General features: G+C 33.8%; 1 protein-coding gene across 1 annotated transcript; it reads right to left on the bottom strand.

Annotated features, from left to right (window-relative positions):
• Positions 1 to 5,870: 5,870 nt before the first annotated feature.
• On the bottom strand, positions 5,871 to 10,072 carry LOC110114617 (probable inactive receptor kinase At5g58300). Its single transcript, XM_020847548.2, has 4 exons — positions 9,707 to 10,072; positions 9,522 to 9,604; positions 7,468 to 8,811; positions 5,871 to 6,786 (listed from the first exon to the last, which is right to left on the bottom strand). Exons 3-4 carry the CDS (start codon positions 8,732 to 8,734, stop codon positions 6,161 to 6,163), a joined length of 1,893 nt encoding a protein of 630 aa, XP_020703207.1. The 5' UTR covers positions 8,735 to 8,811; positions 9,522 to 9,604; positions 9,707 to 10,072; the 3' UTR covers positions 5,871 to 6,160.
• Positions 10,073 to 15,500: the final 5,428 nt, after the last annotated feature.

Below are 15,500 nucleotides of genomic sequence, written 5' to 3'. Positions count from 1 at the left end.
TATATATATATATATGAATCAATTAATCTTATATTATGCAATGCAATGCATTTCAATAAATGTATCAAATTGCACAATAATATTAAAAATAGAAAATCATACTAGTAAAACTATTAGTATCATATGATCTCTTTTATACATGAGTTTCAATGTCAGTCTAAACAAACCCTTGATTAAACCCAGGCGGTGGACAATGTATCATCTTATGCCCATAGCTATCATATTTGAAATATTGACCTATCACTCTATAATATTATCCCACATGAATTCTTCTATACCAGACACATTACAAAGTATACCTTCATAAACTTTTTCCTACTCCCTTCACTTATTCTCTTGACTCATTGATATTTCTGCTCAAAAGGGGTTTGCTCAAACTGCTAAGCCAATCTTTAACTAATCATATGTGCATTCACATCATTAAACTTTATTACTGTCTTAGGTGTCATTGATGTTGCTCGCATATCTTATTCAGTCGGAATTTCCTTTTCATTTGGATTCATCTTCTTATGTCTAATTAGTTTCACATATCTTTTAAAAAAGACATAGGAAATGCATATTCAGTTCTCTATATCACACATATTCATAAATGCAACTTAATACTCCTATACACTACCTCATACATAATCAAACAGCTCTGATTACAATTCAATTCTTTCAACAACCATTGCTCTAATACCATTATATTAGGCCTTATAATCTAAATTTAAAAGAATTACACATTGTTCTATTATTTCAATCAACATGTCAATAATCAAAGCTGGCCAATTATATTTAGCAAAAGTAAACCATGAAAAATATAAATACATTTATATTCATTTAATATCTACAATTGATATAAGACCAAAATAATATATGTACAATAGTCGTGATATAAAATAAACTAGTCCATCATTATGAATATATCATGACTACAAAAGAAAATATAAAGATCGACATATCCAAAAAGAAAATCCAACCTGTAGCATGAATGAACTTCAATCTACAAGATCCTTGCCCTTGTCAGAAAGTATATAAAAATCAAATAAATGAGCGTATAGCCGAACAAGTAACCCATACTTATAACTGAAGTCAATGCATCAAATGAAATATTAATCCTATTTGTATTAGTCAATAGAAATAATATCATATACTTCATATCATTTATATATAGTCGTATTGGATACATATCAACCATATACCTATCATAATAACATATATTCATATCAGCATTTTATCAGTCTAATTGTATGTCAGTCATGTCAATTAATTAATCATGTCATCAATCAATCTATCTTATTTATTATGTCACATCTATCATTTATATATCTTATGTCATTTTTATATCTATCATATCATGTATGTAATATATATCATATCATGAAATGATATTATATATTCATATTTATATATGAATAAGACAGAGCATCATTCTTAAATATAGTGTTTTTCAACAATATTAACCTCAACTATCCACCAGTTGGCTATCTATTTTATCTTACCATCATCATTCATAAATCTTAAATCAATTCATAAGTGACTTTGAATAATCAATGAAGATTTATCACTCTCTACCTGTTGGCATAATTTGGTCAATCTGTTATGGGATAGCATCTAGGATTACACTATAAATCTTATATTTAAAAAAAAAAGTTCATCGGCTCATCCTCCTGTATAATGTATTATTATTTTAAGAGCTAACTTATATTAATTTTAGTGTTAACAGTCAGGCTTCTTTGCTTACATGCAAATATCATATTCTTTCTATATTAATTGAATCATTTGCTTTATATAATACTATAAGTATGTTATTCATATGTAGGTATTATGTATTGGAAATGCATGTTATGCTTAATGAATGATAATCATATGCAAGTCGTGTATCTCATACCTATATTCAATATAGTAGCACTTGATCATTTTACAGTCAACCTTTTTGCTACACATTTTATATAAAATGTCATATAAGCCAAATCATGTATATAAACTAGTTAAAATGCTCCTAATTATAATATCTATCACATATTAAAAGTTATATAGTGAACGTTCACTAACATAGGAGATATTATATTTTTGCTAGATTACAAAGGAAGAAATGTACCAAACTCAAAATCAATAAAAATAATAGTAGAGTGGAATTTACTTATAATGATCAGACAACTTTCATAACAACAATTATAAATGAAAACTCCCGGGAAGAAATTCTCTCTTCTCTCACTTCTCTTTCCCTTCTCTTCTTCTCCTCTGCTCCTTCCCTTGAAAGAAACGAAATGAGAGAGGAGAGGTATGGTGGGGTGGCATATATATATATAGAGTCATGACACCCAAGATGTGTCGCCACTGTGATGAATGTCGCTCCAAGTATTGTAAAACATAGAGCATAGTGTCGTTGCAGCGCTTTCCTGACACCACTGTGCTCTTAAGCACAGTGTCGTAGTGCTCCGCTTTAGAATTTTCATTTTTCAATTAAATTCATTTTAGGGAAATTAGGGTTGATACACCGGCCATCTTTATTCGACCATAATCCTTTGATCTACTATAGCCTAACTACAATCCTTCGAACTACAGTTTCCTAACTATGGTCTTCCAACCATCATCACTTGACTAAGGTCTGTCAACCTACAATCTTTTGATCATTATCACATGGCTACTCCAATGCGTATTGACTTCATTATTTACCATTACTAATGATGCCAACAAATTGCATAACTTATAAGATCAATGTATGTCATCAGCATTAACTCTGCTCCCAACTTCATCACTAAGATTTATGCTAGATTTCTGCCACAAAGCTCTTTCAAGTTCAACAATGTAATATATTATGTATAAATGCCTTCAATTGAGGAAATGCATCACATGTAATTGATGACAAGTACTCGTGGAATTATTTTAACTGGGCCAGATCTTGTGGATTTTCCCTTTTCTAGGTTTTTCAAATATAAAATTGGATGTCTCTTACAATTCTTGCACTCTTCTAATATATGTGAGCGTTTCGGATCTTCGAACAAAACTTGAATATTAAGCTCTCTACCTTCTACTGCCAAAAATGTTAACAATATTATATATCATTTGGTATTTCTATGCAATATATTATTTAACTATTTAATATGAGTCTCATATATTTTACTAATCACTTCTCGATAAGACCTTTCCATATTAATCATCACTCCTCAAATAGAAGTTTTTTTTCAATATCATCCATTATCATGTTCTAAGAGCTTATTTAGTCTTTGTTTGAGACGGTTTTATTACTGCTTCGTAAATCAGCTTTCTAGTATAAAAATTAAAATTTTTTTACTAAAAAGTTCTTTTAAGAAGCAGAAAGAGTCAAAGAGAGTCATCCCAAACGAAGCCTTAATGACATTGGGGGACATACAAGTCACCCGTTTTTACACTTGTCTCAACTGTCGTAGAAAAGACCAAAAGACTTATAGGAGCTTCAAATTAGATAAAACTCTTGATCTCAGTCGAATCACTTGACTTCGATGTTATTTGCTGTAGAGGATGAATTAAATGAAGAGTCAAGTTGAACCAAACAAATAAATGGTCAACCCAAAAACTTAAGATTTGTGAATAAAATAATCATTTGATATTTCCCTATCAATAGTATTTTTAATTACTTGATATGAAATTGAATATAAAGCTCACATATATTAATAGTTCTCTTTATAAGTAACCCTTAAGAATAAATAATGATTGAAGTGTATTTTGTTTGATTAAATATACTTATTTTTTATAATGTTTTAAATGACGAAAAAAATTGGCCTGTTCTAAAATAAACACTCAAATATATAAGCACATTTTAAATAATAAAAAAATTTCTTAAAGATTGCTTAATATTAATTTAAACATTTTTAAATTTCATAATCTTAAGAAGTCCAATTTCTGTCTTTTTCTTTTTCTTTTTCTTTTGTCCTCGTTGGCTTTAGCCTTTTTCCAGTTGTATTTTATCTACTTCAATCATTACTATTCTTGGCTTTTGTGTTGTGCTGATCTATCTGAAAATTGCTGTTCTATTTGAAGTTTATAGGAGCAATAATCTGTTGGTCTATGCCGACAAAATTTCGGTGGAATACAGCTGATAGAAAGGAAATTTCAATATTACGAGTAATGCTCACACTCTAAATTTTTACACACCCAAATAATAATAATAATAATAATAAATAAGATTAGATAAACATTTAAAATTTTAACTTTTAAAAAAAGATAAATATAATATATAAATAAGTAATTAATTTTTATATTGTATGATATTATAACAATAACATCAAGCTTTTATCCCACAATGTGGGGTCGACTGTGTTTTTTTCTCATTTGTGTCCTATTAAGATTCAAATTCTTATTTAAATCTAATAAAAAAAGTCATTCAAAATACTTTCTAACGAAGCCTTTTTAGTTCTTCATCTATTCTAATTAACATAGGCTAAATCTAAGGTCTTCATCTACTTTTCTTAACATAAGCTAAATCTAATCCATCTACTCTCCTAATTGAGTAATCATAAATTCTGCATTTTATGTGTCCAAAACATCTAAGGCGACTCTAATTTTATTTGCCACCGGAGCTACTCCGATCTTTTCACGTTTATACTCGTTTTACATTTTTTGTCGCTTAGTGTAAAGTCACTCATCCACCTGAGAATCCTTAACTATTCAACATTAATAGAGAACATTTGGCATCATAAAGTATTGCAAGTCTCATCATCATCATATAAAATTTTCTCATGTCACAATCCAACCGCTAAATCTATTGCCACTAAAATTATAATCCATGTATTCATGCATTAAAAAAACTTAAAAAATTTTATGAAGATATAATAATAAAAACTTTAATTAAAATATTTACCCCTATTTTTTCCTCTAGTGAATACTTTATGTTTTTTTATCAGGCCAAGTTCAAATCAGCCAGCTAGATCTTCGACCTAACAAAATACTTTATTTTTCAATTAAATGAGTTCATATTTATAATGATTGTCATGGCAGGTTATAAACAAGCATTATCATCATAAGAACAAACAGAGCTGACAGCTAGCATTTAGCTCTGATCTCTTTTTTGTTCTGCCAGGCCTTCATTTCTTATAATTACTATTGGACAGAAGAGCTCTCCTGACTCTTGAGGGTTTTTTTTTTGTTTGGAACGAGGTATCCACTCGCTGCTATCTCAGTTTGTGAGGTGCTTGGCGGTGTGAATAATTATTGGCTGACCTAGAAGAGGCACCCATCACAAAAACCTCATGGCTCGCACTTGATTGTACCTCACTGAAGAGGCACTGCCGCTCGAGAGGAATCAAACGCGAGCTGGGGGTACCCAACCGTACTCGTTCACCAACCAACCAAACCAAACAACGGTGGATTAGCACCTATTATTTTTATTAATTTAAACTGTTATGTCAATTCTAGAATCTAAGTTTTTTTTTTTTTTATGAGATAAAATATCTCAATCAACCAGCTAAGAGACAGATGAGAGAACAACTAATTAGATAGAGAAGATGAACTACTGTATGACATTTCAATTAAGCATTTCATTTTAACTGGCACAGATGCTGCCACATCTTTTTTCCAACACTTTGTCTTTGTGCAGAGATGAGGATGCTCACATGAATGACTGACTTTACCCTTAGACATAGAATATGAAATGAGTAGATACGTGAAAAGATTGGAGTAGCGCCAGTGGAAGATAAGATTAGAGAGAGTCGTCTTAGATGGTTTGTTCACATAAAACGATATAAAACGACAGCCTTCCGATGTACTTCTCTTTGTGCAGCTCATGAATATTGCATGCTGCTCTTTTCTACTGAACAAAGAAGGATTTCTTCAAACTTGGATCAACTAAGATCTTGTCCCATGGAAAAAAAATCATAATTTATGCAACAAGCTATGGAAAATGTTCAGAGTTGAATTAAGAAAGCAAGAACAGAATATCTCTGTGCTTATGGAATCGAGTACAAACAACAATTTACCATCAGAAGAAACTCACACAACTGGAATCAGAAATTCAATCATCTATGAATCATGAATATAAGATGTTTACAATAAATATGCACCCTAATTCAGAAGAAATGGTTAGGCAGAGGAAGACATTTTTTACCAGTTCTACACACAAAAAATAATAACAATTCAAACAGAAAGACCTCCACTGAAGCTAACTGGCACAAAGCAAACTGCTGCTACTTGTTTTGCTCTGTCATGGTGTAGGAGTAACAGAATCCTTAGATTTCTCAGAGGATGGGCGGTTTTCTGAGTCAGACTGTCGGAATTCCTCAATCATTCTTATCACCTCCTCTATCTTGGGACGTTGATCTGGAACTCTTGCAACACAAGCCATTGCAATCTGGAGCACTTGCACTAGCTCTTCTTCTATGGTCTGATGCCTCATCAGCTCCACATCAAACACTTCAGCAGTCCATTCTTCTCTGACCACAGACTGCACCCATCTCGGCAGATCAACCACATCGTCACGCCCTGGTGATTGTATTGGAGCTTTCCCAGTTAACATCTCAAGCAGCAGGACTCCAAAGCTGTACACATCAGATTTCTGAGTGACCTTTTTGGTTTCAATGGTTTCCGGAGCACGGTATCCCACCACGACCCGAGATGGAGATGCTGCTGTACTCATGATGGGAGCAAGGCCAAAGTCGATGACACAGGCATCGAGTTCCTGCGTGAGTAGGACGTTCGAGGATTTTATGTTGCCATGGGCAAACCTCCCCCCACCTTCTGCATGAATATGTGCGATTCCGCGGGCTGCCGCCAAAGAAATCTTCACTCTTGAGTCCCAATCCAGTGGAGGTTTCCCATTGGATCGGTTCCCTGACCATATAAGCACAAGAGAGTAGAGATTCATCATTCATCAAGTTTCATGATTAACTGGTTCTAAGGAAGTGATCGTTATCCTTAGCTGTATCTCATCTCAGAAAAGGCAAGAAGAGAAGCGATCACCAAATAAAGAGTAGCATGGCGATGGTTAAGCATTAACAATTTATCAGCTAATGGCAAAGGATCCCAATAGGTCCTTTTTGGCTGGCTCAATACATTAACAAAGGCTTGAAATCTAAAATGATTTAGGCTTCGTTTGGGACGGCTTTCTTACCGTTTCATAAAGCAGCTCTTTAGTAAAAAATTAAAATTTTTGTACCAGAAAATTGTGTTAAGAAGCATAAAGAAAGTTATTCCAAACGAAGCCTTAGTCTAAGAAATATAAATTCATAATTTGGGCTAATTGCGCATACAAGCCAAAAGTTTTAGCACTTATAAAACTAAGAATCTACTCTTAAGGTTGATTAGTATCATACTACCACCCATAGTTATGTCTGTTATAGCATTTTTCGTTCAAGTACAAAATAAATAGAAATATTTGATCTACTTTTCTAATGCTTCATAGGAAGTTCAGAGTTTTATGAGTTGTTGGGAAATCAATGGAAAAATAGGATTAGGAAAACTATGTTAAACCTAATGTTATCTAAGGAATAAGCTTAACTTTCATAAACATACCATGTAGCATGGCCGAAAAACTGCCTGAAGGAACATAGTCATAGACCAGAAGTTTTTCATCCTTGGAATAGTAATAAGCGCGGAGTGGTGCAATATTGGGGTGTTGGCCAATCTTTCCTATCATTTCCATTTGTTGTTCAAAATCTTTCTTCCCCACCACCACTTCCTTGAGCCTTTTAACTACTACAGTGGTTCCATCCTCAAGAACAGCCTTGTATGTTGTTCCATAGCTTCCCTTACCAAGAACTTCAGCAGATGCTCTCAGTAGGTCTTCTAAGTCAAAGTGATATGAACATCCTTCAAAGAAAACCAGTTTGTTCTTCTCAGATTCCTGAACCCCGCTGCTGTACTCCTCTACAGGCTTTTCACCCCTTGAACCAGCAATGCCTTTCCCTTTGGATGATCTATAGTCTTCTCTATCCCTTCTCCTCAAAATACATAGCAAGAGAACAATTACCAGAAGCAGGAGTAGTGCTAAACCTCCAGCTGCAATTGCAATTATAACCTTTATACCCAATTTTTTCCAGAAACTTCTTTTGTGATGTGGTTGAGTTGTTGGTGCTGGAGATGGTGAAGGTGTTCCAGGGCATTGATCTAGAGGAGGACCACATAAGAAAGAGTTTCCTAAGAATGATTCTTTTGGGAAGATTTGGAGGGAGATTGGTATATGCCCACTAAGATTGTTAAAGCTCAAATTTAAATGCTTTAGTTTTGGTAGCTTGAGGTCAGGGATATTACCAGATAGAGAATTGTTCTGTAAATACAATGCAGTTAGGTGAGTTAGATTTTGGATTTCTAAGGGAATTTCTCCTATAAAAGAGTTATAAGAAACGTCAAAGAAGGTAAGGTTTGGTGTGAGCAAATTGGGTATGTCACCAGATAAATTGTTATGTTGAAGGAAGAGTGAGTGCAGAGAAGGAATTGATGGGACATCAGGAGGAATATTTGAGGCAAGGCCATTGGATCGGAGGCTTAAAACTTGAAGGGCGTCAAGCTTTCCAAGTGTGTTTGCAGGAATTGGGCCAAGGAGACCAACCCCGGGTAGCCTTAGACTAATAACACGGCTTTGGTCAGGTGCGCATCTGACTCCAACCCACAAGGAACAAACTGGAGTATTGGAACTCCAGTTGAGTTTCCTGCCATGGGGTATTGCAGCAGCAAATGCAAGGAGAGCTTGTTTGTCAGCAGTTAAATCTGACCTGACTGGATTTGCTATGAATAAAAGGAATAATAGAGTAACTGATGCTGAGAGCATCTGAGGATCCATTAATAGCTATTAAGAATGCCAAAGAAGAAATTGCTTTACAACTCTCAGAATGGTATCTTGAGTTTCTTCATTTCATTCTGCAGTGATAAATGAAAGAATCAGCACTCATTCAACCATTACTTGCAATGGATACATATAGTTTGCTACATGAAAAAAAACATATATAAATACTGCAATGTAAAGATGGCAAAAGAGCACAAAAGAATTAAAGAGTTGCTATAATGTGTCTAATTTCACACAAACTGATTACATTAGTGCTTCACCAGGACATCTTTTAACACAAAACTCCTGCAATATAAAGATGGCAAAATAGCACAAAAGAAATGTTTCCAGTCACAGAATTATGATTTCAACTGAGAGGTGGTGAAAATACTTAACCAAATTTAGAATTTTTTTTTTTTTTTAATTGGGGGTGTTAGGGGCTTTAAAGGTTTTTGACAGAAAAAAAACGGAGAAACATAATAGATCAGGTCAAACTAATCATAGCCATTTCTAAACAATAATCTTGTTTATTAGAAGGACAATCATTCGAAGTTTCGTACCAATCTGATAGTGATAATATATAAGAATTAGATTCCTAAAGGCTATGACAAAGAAAAAGCGGGTAACAAACTTTTTTCAAGAGATGAAAAAAGTGTTAAGCTTTGAAAGGAGAGCAAGAGCTTCCTTAGCTAAAAAAAGTGGTATGGTAAGATGCGCCAACCTAACCCACGTTTACACCACCCTTCACGAAAAAATATCCTGACAGTAAATAAAAAAAGATTCGAAACGCAAACCCTAATCTCACCCAATTCAACATATCGGCTCAAATCCAGCTCCTTATCCAGCCAATACCTCGTTATTCTCCACTAACATCGCCTGTGAAATGTCCTGCATTACAAGAAAAAAGAGTAAATTTTGACCGCCAAGGTTATTTGTGCCATATCTAACAGAGCTGAAGCAACCGAAATAAAAATTTTCAAATGACGATACCCAGAAGCGATTTGTTCGAAGGGGCCTAGCCTGGTCGGCATCTCAAAGATTGAAGCTTTTTAGTGAAACCAGCATCAATAGACAGCGGATTTCAAATCTTTCTAGTTAAATACGGACGTAGAGCTCAAAGGAAGCTTTCAACTACTTCAACGAAGCAATGCAAGGGGACAGCGATAGATAGAGGGAGTAGATGCGTGCTCCTCAGAACTCCTCAACCTAGTCCACCGATCTGTTTCCGCTGAAATCTCGAAAACTACAAAGAGAGAGAGCGGGCAAGGGGGAAGAGACTAGAGAGAGAGGAGTTCGACTATTAGTCCTTCTTCTCTTTCTTTCCGAGCTAAGTGAGGAGGGATGAACTCAGAAGGCGCTACTCCAGAGTAAAGCAGTTTATTACTAAAAAACTACCCCGGGATTTGAAAAGAATTACTTGAGTGCCATGACCCAATGTAGGTCACGTGCACTGTGCGTGAGCTAATCAGTTAAATCAGGACCGTCAGATTTATGATTCCGTCATCACAACGTGCAGGTAGTCGCGCCGCAGCGATCAGCCGATCACAACGGCAGCGCGCGTGTTGACTTGTTACCGTAGCTTTGACAGTTCTGATATTTTACGAAATGTGGGCCCCGGCTTCCTTCTTCAATCAGCCATTGGACTCGCATCACTTATCATTGCATTAGATCTAATACGCTGGTTGTCGCTAAAGCCACCACTCACCTTTTATGTTTGAAATATGCTTACGCCTACTGCTTGCAATACAAGGGATTTCAAACCACAACAGCATAGGCAGAGCTAGGAAATTTTATTGAGGAGATCTAAATTAAACACTACAGAAAAATCATTAATTACAGATGCAATTTTCGGTCGGTTTTTAGGCGGTCAATTTTCCGGCGGTTTTCCGACGATCAATTTTTCGCGGTTTACTATCTCATTTGGAATGTTAGAATACATTAAAACAGTTTTGTTTTCTATCTTATTATTGGAGCCAATAGGAGCTGTAAGATCAAAATTAATAATGCAAATAGCATGGCTAAAGAATAAAAAAAATTAAAAAAAAAATATGGCTAAAGAGGAGCGAAAGGGAAACTGAAAGTCGTACTTGAGGTCGCGAGTTGTGAGAGAGGAGCAAAGGGGAAAATAAAAGAAGCCGTTTGGGTCGAGGGAAAGCAAGTCATTTTGGGGCAGTCTCTGTTTGGGCCTGTGATATGATATTGTAGCTAGTTAAAAAAAATTTATAATAAAGTTATTGTGAAAATTAATAATAAAATTATTTCGAACAAAACCTAAAACATATGCTTGTATGTTAAATCATAGAATTATTAGTTCTTATTTTTTATGAAAATAATGCTAATTTTCTTATGTAAATTGATCCTCCACACTTATATTTGCTTTAAAATGAATTCAACATATAAAAAATTCAATTAAAATGTACATTAAACATTTCTCAAAATAAATACAATACTTTTAAGATCCATTTTTACAAAAAAAAAAAAATGATCAATAAATTATGTAACTATTTGTTTATGAATATATTACATACAATAATAATCGTGACGGAATAATTATAGTTTGTACCTCAAGCTCTTAATTTTCTCATAAAAAAATTGTTTTCTATGTTCGAAGTCCACGCGTAATAATTTCTGCCTCTGATGTGCATGTTGTGGGCATATTCATTAATTTTGAAATAATATTTTAATTATTTCAGATAAATTTTTTGAACACTTTTGATTGATCATCTTTTAATCATAAATTATTTTTTAAACAATTAATTAATTTAATGATATTAGAATTGAGCAATTTTAGATTTATTGGATTTCTCTGATTGAGATGGATAATGTTGACTCTCTTAGATGATATCGTGGAGTTTTCAAATATGCTTAGACTGATTAAGTTAGGCCAATTTGAGTTTATATCAATACATTTTTTATAACATTATGCTCGTCTCAAATACAAATACGTTACAAGAGAGATAATTAAAAACAAAAATTACGTGAAAGTTTCAATTAATTATCTAATTATAAAATTAGTGTTAAGCATTAAATGAAGAATTAATTAACTGTAATAAATTAATTAAGCAGCTTAGTATACGTTATATCTAGGAAAGCACACAAGTTAATACTAATTAATAATGCGTTACACAATAACGGTAACGGAAACCATAACCATCTCATTTAAATATAGGCACATGGCTTACTTATATATGTTTCTGTGTTCCATCACATGCACGACAGCATTTAAATCGTTTGGTGAACGTATATTTTGTTTATTTATGGAGGCCAACTAACTAAATAATGCTACTACTTGGAGTTTTTAATTCTTAATAATTTCTTAGAAAAAATGTTTTTATTAGGAAGAATAGTTGTTTAGGATTGCTGCAGCTTTTTATAAAGTGATTATAGAGGTATTGTATAGAAATTAACTTTTTTGAATGCTTATGATTTCGTTTAGATGGCTTTCTTCTTGCTTTATAAAACAGCTTTCTAGTACAAAAAATTCTTGAATTTGAAAATTGTGAACTAGAAAGCTGTTTTAGAAAGCATTATGAAAGTTGCAACCAGATTGTATTTAGGAGGGCTTTCTATCCGTTTTATTTTTAGATAGTAGCTATAGTTTTGTTTTGTGACTATTTTTTTTATGTTTTTAGAAATTTTTGTTGTGAAAAGCAGATTTTTGCAGCCAGAATAACTAAAGTTAGATGGTAGTAGAAGGAATATTTTTCTTTATTGAAATTAATGCTTCATGATAAAGACTGAATTAGTTAGTTATATATAGAATATCTCAGCTAAAGCAACTTAGATTTGTTGAGAAAAAAGATGAAAATCAAATATATGATATTAATATTAAAATATATATCTAAATATTTAAACAAATTAAAGTAATAATATAACAATAATTTTAATATAAATTTTAATATTTTATCATCTAATTCCTAATTCCAAAGCTTAGAATTAACTTCCATGATTAAAAAAAAAAAAATTACAGTATAAAGAAGCACATGCTGAGAAGTTGACTATGACTATTTTGAACTTCCCAAAACCAAAGGTAAAAACACATGTTTTGAGCACCGTAAATTATATTCAACTCATCAAAGACAAATAGGCTTTACTTGGAGAAAAATTATTTTGTCTGTTCACCGGATGCCGTCTGGAAGAGAATCAGGACGCGCCATGTCACATTTTTGCTGCATACGTACCGTGGCTTTGTACCGGGTGCGTAATGCATTCTTATTCGCTTCCGAACAGTCCGATGACCGCACAGAATAATTTCTCCTACTTGCAAAGAAATTTTTGAACTTATTATTATTATTATATTAGGAAGGATCCCATACAAGTTCAACCTAACCCACATGTGAAGGTGGTCACAAAATTTATCTTCTCAATCAGAAGATCCAATCTACCTATTTTTTGCTTGGCAGGGACCTCATGCTATTGAAATAGTACTTAATCTATAAATGATGATGCATTCTATGGTAGGATCAACCAAATACAACTAATTGCAAGGAATGTTAATGAAATTTTGAATATTGATGGTTGAAAGTAGTTGAAAGTTGGTTTGATTGTAAATTAGTTTTATTAAAAAAGATTTCATTTAATTTTGCTTATTTTGTATAGTTTCTTGTAAAAGAAACTAAACATTTGTTTATTTGAGTTGTAGTAGGTTTTTTCATCAGTTATTGTTGTTGGGAGCACAAGAAATCATACTGATGAAATCATAAGATATTTTAAAAGATCAAAGTGTGATTAAGTTGTAATTGAGTTGAACAAGTGATTAAATGAGCTCTGATTGACTCAATAAACTTTTGACATATTTTGTGGGAGAATAAGATTATTATTTTTTGTGATTGTGTATGTGACAAACAGTCAAAGCCAGTAGTAGAGTTGTTTATAGAATCAGGTTGTGACTGGACTTAATCAATCATTCTTAAGAAATTTATGACATCTCATTTGGTCATAACATCCTAAAAATACAATATACATTCTTAATTTTTTATGACTAATAATGTTTACTATGACCTCATCATCTTGTGTATGTAACAAAATATCATTTTCCCTTCCTTCTCCTTTTTGAACGACTAGATCTTTTTCCTCTTTTTTTTTTATTATAATTTTAGTAAATTTTCTCCCAATTATCTCTATTTTTTTTTTCAATTATCTCTATTTCTTTCTTATATTCAAAATCTGATGAGCCGATGTGGCTAATTTATGGTTGTAGTCTAAGAACCTATCTGGGGTTAGGGTGAATGTGTTGAAATTGGGATCTAAGGTCTAGGTGCCTAAAGGCTAGATTTAAACATGGAGACCCAAGTAGGTCTAAGAGTTCAAAATGATAAAAAATGATGGCACACCTAGTAAGCTATATATGAGATTTTTTTTTTAATGATGAGCCAATGAAAAAGAAAGAATATTTTTGCTTAATTTGCACCTTAAAAAAAAGACCTAACACACCTAGGTCCCTAGTGATGCATCGAATCACTCTCAGTGGCCACCTTCACCGCAGTGCCCTCCGGTGGCGGCATCCAGCTCAACAGCGGCCAAACTTGGACCATCGACTTCTTAGCCAGGACCACCGGTTGTCGTGTGTGGGTCTGAACTGGCTGCTCCTTCGTCGCCTCCAGAAACGACTATTGCGAAACTAGTGACTGCAGCGACAAAGTCTCCTGGACCGCCTACGGCTCGTCGCCGAACACCTTGGCTGAATTCGCCCTCAACCAGTTCTCCAATCTCGACTTCTTCGACATCTTCAACATCGCCCTTGGTGGAGAAGCTATGGAGGGACGTTTCTACTGTCGTTGAGTACCGAGTAGCAAGTTCGACATCATCTTTGGACGTGTCTACCGTCGCCGAGTTCCAAACGGTAAATTCTGCGTCAAATCTCATTCTCTGGCAGGATTCCTGCGGATGGAAATAGCATTGAGGATAGTACCAACAGCAGAAGCATCACATAGCCTTCTCCCTCCTAGCCTGCATCTCCAAGGCCTGCTCCATCCTCGATGTCGTCGTTGTTCTCAATTCCTCTTGTTCTGATTCCATGAGCTATGAAGCTAACTAATCTGGCAACAATGGTGGGTTGCTAGATGGGATTTGGAGCCCTAGGAATTTGATGGGAGCAATAGTTGAATGGAAGACGACGCATGGAGATGTTCTGATGCCTGTGCCAACACTTCTGGCAGTGAGTTACTTTGAGCTATTTTGATTTGCCGATGGGTTGTACACTTTCTTCGCGTGAACGAATGAAAGAGGACACGCGGATAAACGGAGTGGTAGAATAGAAGAAAATGGAGATTTTAGGTGGTAGATAAGTAAATATTAATGTTTAGGTGTTAGATAGGTATTTTCAATAGTTTTAGGTGTTATGTATGTAAAAATCCCTATTTTTATTGATTTTTTAGCAATCACAAAATTATTTGAGATTAATTAATCATAAATCAATGTGATTTGTCTTTTGGTAGCTATTTTTAGTTAATGTTGATTTGCTATTTTCTGACTTCCTTTCATAAATTTCTATGCTAGAAAATTATTTTTCGCAATAAAAGTAGCTAAGTTTATTTCCCCACAACTTCACAATCAATTTTATAAAATGCTACAACTTGCAGCCGTCCCAAACAAAAAAACCTTAAAACTCAATATTATCCACTTTCCATTAAAGTAATATTTGAAGTTAATTTCAACCTATTTCAAACACAGTGGGTCAAAACAAACCAAAAACACATAATGCATTCCATTATATATAGAATCAGCCAACCACAATGGCCATAGAAGGGGCCCATGTTAATTAAGAGTTTTGATTCCAATAGTC

This window comes from Dendrobium catenatum, unplaced genomic scaffold, assembly GCF_001605985.2.
Source record: "Dendrobium catenatum unplaced genomic scaffold, ASM160598v2 fragScaff_scaffold_133, whole genome shotgun sequence".
NCBI lineage: Eukaryota > Viridiplantae > Streptophyta > Magnoliopsida > Asparagales > Orchidaceae > Dendrobium > Dendrobium catenatum.
Note: the sequence above shows the minus strand (reverse complement) of the source record. Positions and strands in the feature narration are given on the sequence as shown.